This window comes from Megascapheus bottae, chromosome 16 (genome assembly GCF_031878675.1).
Source record: "Megascapheus bottae isolate mThoBot1 chromosome 16, mThoBot2.hap1, whole genome shotgun sequence".
In the NCBI taxonomy this organism is placed as follows: domain Eukaryota; kingdom Metazoa; phylum Chordata; class Mammalia; order Rodentia; family Geomyidae; genus Megascapheus; species Megascapheus bottae.
In genome coordinates this window covers 51,206,568-51,214,653 of record NC_143524.1, presented here as the reverse complement: position 1 = coordinate 51,214,653, position 8,086 = coordinate 51,206,568, and the positions used below count along the sequence as shown (strand labels likewise).

General features: G+C 48.2%; 1 protein-coding gene across 1 annotated transcript; it reads left to right on the top strand.

Annotated features, from left to right (window-relative positions):
• Nucleotides 1-307: 307 nt before the first annotated feature.
• On the top strand, nucleotides 308-1,904 carry Fam181b (family with sequence similarity 181 member B). Its single transcript, XM_090349125.1, has one exon. The coding sequence runs from the start codon at nucleotides 543-545 to the stop codon at nucleotides 1,815-1,817; it is 1,275 nt and encodes a 424-aa protein (XP_090205251.1). The 5' UTR covers nucleotides 308-542; the 3' UTR covers nucleotides 1,818-1,904.
• Nucleotides 1,905-8,086: the final 6,182 nt, after the last annotated feature.

Below are 8,086 nucleotides of genomic sequence, written 5' to 3'. Positions count from 1 at the left end.
GATGACAACAGACCCAGTTACAGTTACTGGCTGTTACTGTTACCAGAGCTAGGAACCAACAGAACCCCCCAGTCCCATTTCTCTGGCTCTGCCGCCTTGTCCATCTAAGGGACTTGAATTGGAGTTTGAGAACAGGCCATCTTCTGCCTCTGGTGGCTGAAGCCACCAGGACACAGGGGAAGAAAGGAAGGAAGGAAGGAAGGAAGGAAGGAAGGAAGGAAGGAAGGAAGGAAGGAAGGAAGGAAGGAAGGGAAGGGAAGGGAAGGGAAGGGAGTTAAGCTTTGACAAAGCACAGAAAACCAGAAAAGTGAGGACAAACCCCCCTCCTACTCCCCTCCCCACTTGGGAGAGCAAGCCCCTCCCCTCTGCCGCCGGGGCGGTCGCCGTGCGGGTCCCTCCGCCCCTCGCTTACAAGATCTAATGCGTCCTCGAGAGCCGTGAGCCGCGCGCCGGGCCGGAGCGAGGAGACAGCGCCGCGCCGGGGCAGGAGCCGGCCGGGGGCGCACGGGCGGCGGTGCGGGGACCGCCTGGAAGCCGGGGCGATGGCGGTGCAGGCGGCGCTCCTCAGCGCGCACCCGTTCGTGCCCTTCGGCTTCGGGGGCCCCCAGGATGGGTTGGGGAGCGCCTTCGGAGGCTTGGACAAGGGCTGCTGTTTTGAGGACGAAGAGACCGGGGCGCCCACGGGCAAGCTGCTGTCGGGAGCCGAGGGTGGAGACGGGCGCGAAGCCACCCGCGATCTGCTCAGCTTCATCGACTCGGCGTCCAGCAACATCAAGCTAGCGCTGGATAAGCCCGGCAAGTCCAAGCGGAAGGTGAACCATCGCAAGTACCTGCAGAAGCAGATCAAGCGCTGCAGCGGCCTCATGGGCGCCGCGCCCCCCGGCCCGCCATCCCCGGGAGCCGCCGACACGCCCGCCCGGCGGCCGCTCGCGTCCCCCAGCGCCGCCCCGGCCCCGGCTTCGGGTAAGGCCGCCCCCCGGCGGGAGGCGGCGCAGGCCGCGGCGGCCGCCAGCCTGCAGAGCCGGAGCCTGGCCGCGCTCTTCGACTCGCTGCGCCACCTCCCCGGGGGCCCCGAGCCCGCCGGCGGGGCGCCGGCCGTGCCGGAGGCCGGGCTGGGGACGGCGATCGCCGCGAGCGGAACGGGCGGGGACGCGGCCGGCCCCGCGGGGGGAGGCTCGGCGGTCCTCGGCGCCCGGAAGATCCCGCTGCGGGCTCGCAATTTGCCCCCGTCCTTCTTCACCGAGCCGTCCCGGGAGGGCGCGGGCAACGGCTGTGGCCCGTCGGGGTCCGGCGTGAGTTTGGGAGACCTGGAGAAAGGGGCGGAGGCCGTGGAGTTCTTCGAGTTACTGGGGTCCGACTATGGCGCGGGCGCGGAGGCGGGCGTCCTGCTCGCCGCGGAGCCTCTCGACGTGTTCCCCGCCGGGGCCGCCGTCCTGCGGGGACCCTTGGAGCTGGAGCCGGGCCTCTTCGAGCCACCGTCGGCGTTGGTGGGGAACCTACTGTACCCCGATCCCTGGAGCTCCCCAAGTTGTCCCCCCACCAAGAAATCGTCCCTGGCCGCAGCCCGCGGTGGTTTGACCTTGAACGAGCCCTTGAGGCCCCTCTACCCCGCCGCCACGGACACCCCGGGCGGGGAGGACGGGCCCGGCCTCCTGGCCTCGTTCGCCCCCTTCTTCGACTGCACCCCGCCGCCTGCGCCCCCTCAGGTGTCCTACGACTACAGCACCGGCTATGGCCGTACGGCGTATGCCGGCCTTTGGAGACAGGATGGGGTTTGGGAAGGCGCGCCCGGGGAAGAGGGGGCGCACCAGGATTGACTGCGGGGTACCCTTCCTTCCCTTCAGGACGGCTGTGGGGAGCGCCGCCCTCTGGGTCTCTCCTGAACTCGCAGAACGATGAGGTGAAGTGGGATTTAAAAGAATTTTAAAAAAGACACTACGAATAAAAGGAACTTAGGACAAAAGAAGAGCAATTCGGGGAGTTGTTTTAATCGCAGCTTCAAGTTTTGTTTTTGTTTGGATTAGAGCCGTCGTTAAAGCAAGACAGGTTATGGGGGGGGGGGATAACAAGATTGATCATGGCCAAAGCGCCCCGAGGTGGCTGGGGTCGCCGTCTGTTCCTCTCCAACCTTTCAGCATAACGCAGGGAACTCAGGGTAGTTACCTCTTCTGAAGAGTGCGCTGGTCCCTCCCCTCGACAGCAATTAAAGTCTATATTGAAAAAGAGTGGAACGAGCTATGTTGTTATTGATGTGTTTTTCTAGAGGAGCGTTTCCCTCGGCATTTCCTAGCTCTGGTTCTTGGTGTGGTTTTATTATCTGTCACTTTTGAGACTCCTCCCCCTCCCTCTACATCCTCTCCCCTTTTCCCCATTCCTTTTCACTGTTCCCGGGTGTCTTTTCCTTTTCTTCTTTCTTCCCTGGCCTCTCATTGCTCTTTCTGACACTGGTTTGCTTCTTCTTTTTTTTTTTTTTTTTGCCAATCTCTGAGGAAGGAGGAAGATGGACAATCCTGCAGTCCATTTCTCACCTTTCCCTTTCTAGTGTACCAACCACTTGGGAAGGTGGGAAGGAGGCAGGTAAGTTTCCTGGGAGGAGATGGCCCTGTGCCTTCCCTTTTCATTTCTTCACAGCTCTTTGGTTAGCTCAGAAGTGAAATACACGCATCGCAAAACCACAGTACCCTGGAAGTTACCAGGAATGGAAGTCCCCAAGTCTTTGTTGGCCCAACCATTCTCCTCCTGATTGAATTGTTTCCAGACTGTAGGACTTTCTCAACTCCCTTCCATCCCTTCCCTTGGTTTCTGCTTCCCTGTTCCCCGTGTGTCTACATTTTGTTTTCCTTTGTTTTAAAAAAAATTTTATTTTTTCCCCAGTCCTGGGGCAGGCAGGACTGAACTTTTTTTCCCCCCCTAAAAATCAGAGCCCTTTAACACACTTGAGCCTTCACAGTTCCAGCATTTGGGGGGTGGTTAATTGGAAAGAAAGAGTTTCATGGACTTTCCTGCTAGGACTGTCTTCAAACTCCAATCCTTAGTTCTCAGCTCCTGAATAACTAGGGTTACAGGAATGAGCCATTGCAGCCTGGCTGTCCTCACTTCATATAAGCATATTCTTGTTCATAGTGACAGGGAAAGGCGAAATGTGTGGGGTTTCCAAAGGACCCTCTCATTCTCTAAATAAAACTTTGGTGAGTAGCATCACCTGAAAGGATCCTGGAGGGATGAATCTCAATCTGCTCCCTGTGGGAAATGGGAACAGAGGGTGGTGGGGGGGGGGAGAGGGGAGTGGTGATGGATGTGGTGTATGGTGGAGACAATCTGACAGATCAAGGAGGACTGGGTGGCAGCAGACAGCTGGAGGGAGAGCAGAGGCCTACACAGGTGAATATGCAAGACAGGCTGCGAACTGAGGAGATGCAGGGGAGAGGTCTATTGATTGTGCTGCCAAGGAAAGCTGCTCTGTTCCAGGCAGGCAGGCAGGATAGAGAAACATCTCTAGATGTGGGAAAGTCAAAACTGCCACATGGTCAAAACAGAGTTCAAAATCGAGGTCAATGTCAGCAAAAACCTGAATATTATTGTGATATTTTGAAAAGAATGTATACACAGAAAAGGAAACCCCAACGAAATCAAGTGCATATGGAGGGATGACAGACTCAACTTTATTGTTTGTTTTATTTTTAAATTTGTTTTTAAAATTATCTTTAAGGAGGTGTTCAACAGATTTTCAATCCAACCGTGCATCTTTTTTTTTGCATTTTTTATTGTAATTAGTAAAAGGGTTACATGATATTTGCCAGATAGAAGGTGCATTAATTCACGTACATTGATACCCTTTCACATGTCTTGGTACCCATTTCCCGCCCCCCCCACACCCCCCACCCATCTTGGTTTTCCCCCCTTTCCTATCAAATTTCCAACAGTGCATCTTGAACAATGCCACTCCTTTCTTCGCTCTCATCTCCTCGAACTCCACCCATTCCTTAAAATGTGAGCACTGAGTCACTTTCTTCTTTATAAAACTTTTCTGAAGAAAGCTTCTTCAAAGTGTTTATTTTTATAAAGATTAGTTCCATGGTGCCAAGAGCATTTTATTTTAAAATATCATTTATTAAGATTATTTTACAAATTTATCCGGCATAGAATTTCATACTAAAATGACATTAACAACAGTGTGATTATTTCTAAAGCTTTATTGCCACCATAATGTTTCTTATTTTTCCCCTTGAGAGGGTCTGCTGTAATTTGCATGTAGTCGATGTCCCATGTATCACTGTGCCATCAGCAGAGTTTCTAAACCTCAACACTGTTGATATTTTTGCATGCTAAAATTCTTTGCTGTGGGGGTTGTCTTGTAGAGTAATTATCAATATCCTTGGCTCCTTAGTAATAAAAAATATCCCCATTTCCACATATTCCCCCAAATCAAAATTACTACAGTTGAGAACCACTGTGTTGGACAAATACATGTACAGTGGGTATTCAGCACTTTCACATATTATCTCACTTAACATTTAGAGGTCTGTGTTTAGGCGTTGCTATTTCACTCATTGTTATTGGTAAAAAACTAAGGCTAAGGGAGGGGCTAAATCAATCAGCTGCTAATTTACCAGCCATGGACCAGTTATTTAATCTACTTAATGCTTTCCCATTGGCAAATTGGATAATAATGCATCAAAAAAGGGTGTTGTGAGGGTTTGGACAGTACTTGGCAAGGCTTGGTACTGGGTTCCAAATCTTTTTGTCATCCAGAACAGTAAGCATGTGTGCTGGGTTCCTGTAGAACCCCCCAATGGCCTATCTGATCCCTCTTCTCCCCACTTTCCAAACTGATCTGTGTGACTACACCACCCCTGCCACAGTAAAGCAGTGCCTATTAATAACAGCTTTGTCGAATAGCCCCCTCTGAGGGCTAAATGTATCTTTACTTCCTTTCCTTTACCATTTTCCACCTGTTAGTATTTTCCTCTCTTGTCTGGTAACATCAATATCGGTAAAGACTTGTCTTTCTCCCTAGACTTGTTAACACATTCATAAGGTCTCACTTTTTGCTTGGTCTTGGGCTTGGACCATATCATATGCTTAGCATACTTGAGATGACGGGCATAAGCCTATCTGTCCTGATTACTGATTGTGACGAAATCTTACTAACTTCTTGCCTGGGCTAGGTTTGAACTGCAATTCTTCTAATCTTTGCCTCTGAAGTGTCTAGAATTTCAGGAGTGTGCCACCCTATCTAGCTTACTCAGAGTAGATTTTAAGTGCTCTCACTGCAAATACATGGTAAATAGATAGGATAAAGCATACCATAAAGCTGATTTAGCCATTTCATCCTGTGTTGGTTAAGGCATCACAAACAACATAAGGCATCACAAACAAAATAAGCAACATTTTTACTTTCTAATTACAGCAAAATTTTAACAAAAGAGTTGTTTTAAATGCATTGAGGCATTTTACATAACTAGAAATACAATATCCTTCTAATTGCATGGTGGGACAGACTGAGGATCCTAGTCTGGTGGGATTAATTATAATAAATATTATTAATTATAGTGACTATTATACTTCTATGAAAAGTATTTACGATGACTTTCTCAGATGGCCATTCATTTGTGCCTACAATGTGTTTTCATATCATCCTGCAGCTTTTTTTTTTTTTGGTCAGGTGTGAAACTTGAACCCTGGGCCTGGATGTTGTCACTGAGCTCTTCAGCTCAAGGCTACCATCCTATCCCTTGAGCCACAGCACCACTTCCCATTTTCTAGTTGTTAATTGGAGATAAGAGTCTCATGGATTTTTTAGTGTCTGGGCTGGCTTTGAACCTCGACTCTCAGATCAGCCTACTGAGTAGCTAGGATTACAGGTGTGAGCCACTGTGCCTGGCAATCCTGCAGCTTTTGAATGCCATAAACCTTTGCCCATCTGCATTCAAGTTCCCCACCCTCCCTCCTCTATCTGGTCCTAATCACAGCATGATCACCTAGCCTGCCCTGCGCCTCCTTTCCTCCCTTAAGATGCTGCTTTTTTTGGTCCACAGGGCAGACACACTCCCATCAGCAAGCTCTGTCCCATCCCGTCTGCCTCTCTGTCTCTTCTTACATTTCCCTCTCATTCTAGAAATAAGCCTTTGACCCGACTTTAAAAATGTTAACCAGGAGGAACAAAGAAGTGAGAAGCTTGCTCAGTTCTCAAATGCTTTTCTCTCTAGGAGGTGCTCTATCTTCTCTTTAGAGTCAAGTCTCTCAGAATAAGAATCTATACTTTTTGCTTTTACCTTAACTGCTGCTTAACCTTTAAATAACATATAACAAACACATGGTTGAGGGCTTACTCCTATAATCCCAGCTACTCAAAGGCTGAAATCTGGGGGGGCAACACGGTCTAAAGCCAATTTGTGCAGTTTTCTAGGACAAATCTATGGGACTACTTAGCTCCAATTCACCAGAAGTGAGCCGTGTGCTGGTGGCTCACACCTGTAATCTTAACCCAGGCAAGAAAATCCAAGAGGCTCTTATTGTCAATGAACCAGCAGAAACTGGAAGTAGCAGTGTGGCTCAAAATGGTAGAGCACTAGCCTTGATTGAAAGGTGCAGAACCAGCACACACACACACACACACACACACACACACACACACACACACACACTGCACATAACAACAGATTCTTAATCCTTAGTAAATCATTTTGTTTCTACCATTCATGTCTCAAGAACACCTCCAATTGAAGCCCCAGTAGACAGACATAGGGTCTGCAGTTTTCTTGACTTTTCAACTCCATTTGAATATTTCTGTTCCTTTTCCCTGGGAGTTCTCCTTGTGTCCATGGACCCTATTTAAACTTCCACTGTCAATAAAGCACCTTTACTTTAGAATCTTCTATGATAGCACAAAACCCAGGCTCATTTCTTATAGGAGTATACTGCATTACATGGGCATAGCGGTTCAAACTTGTAATTCTAGCTACTGGGGAGGCAGAGATTGGTGGACTCATGGTGTAGAGTCATCTTGGGAATAAAAGTTAGTAAGACTTCGTCTCAACCAATTGCTAGGTGTGGTAGCACAAGTCTGTTATCCTTGCTCTGGGTAAACAAAATGGCTGGGTATGATGGTAAGACTGTTCGCTCAGCAACAAAGGAAGACAAAAGTAGAAAGATCACAGAATGGGAAAGCCTGGGCATAAAGAAAAGACCTTTCTCAAAAGTAGCCTAGAAAGGAGTTGGAGGTATGGCTCAAATGGTAAAGAAGCAGACCCAGAGATTAGTCTACAGTATCATGAAAATAATAAATAAACAAATAATTATCATTCTTCTGCCTCTTTTATTAGGGGTCAAATTTGCCTTCTTAACATCTTCTGCAAATTGTCAATTGCAATGCATAATTGATTATTATGGTTGGAGAGGGGACTGCTCATTCTCTCATTTGAGTTTCATCCAAAATATGTGACATAGTCAATTAACCATGCATCATTATTAGCTAGGGGCTTATTGTGCAGAAAAAGCCTTCCCTTCTTTTTTTTTCCAGACAGAATTTTACTACATAGCCTAGGATAACCACCATATGATATGAATACTTTTTTTGAAAATAATTTACTTCATTGTTATTATGAAGGTGATGGAGGGATTAAAATTACGGGAGTCAGGTAATGAATACACTTCTGTTCATACAGTGTCATCTACTCTCTCCCAGTCTCTCTTCCCACCTCCATTCATTTTCATCAGTGTCTGGTGAGCTCCACTGTTGCATTTTTTCATCCTTTTTCTCTTAAATTCTGTACCCTCAAGGCCCTCAGCCTCCCAAAGATATACATGTGAGAACTTTTTTTTTTTTTTTTTTTTTACCACTCCTGGGCCTTGAACTCAGGGCCTGAGCACTGTCCTTGGGCTTTCTCAAGGCTAGAGCTCTACCATTTGAGCCTCAGCACCATTTCTGGCTTTTTTCTATGTATGTAGTACCGAGGAATTGAACCCGGGTCTTCATGCATGCTAGGCAAGCACTTTAACCACTAGGCCAAACTCCCGGCCCCCGAGAACATTTTTAAATCGAGCCCAAAGGCAGTTTTACTTTGCTTGGAGCAGCATATTAGAT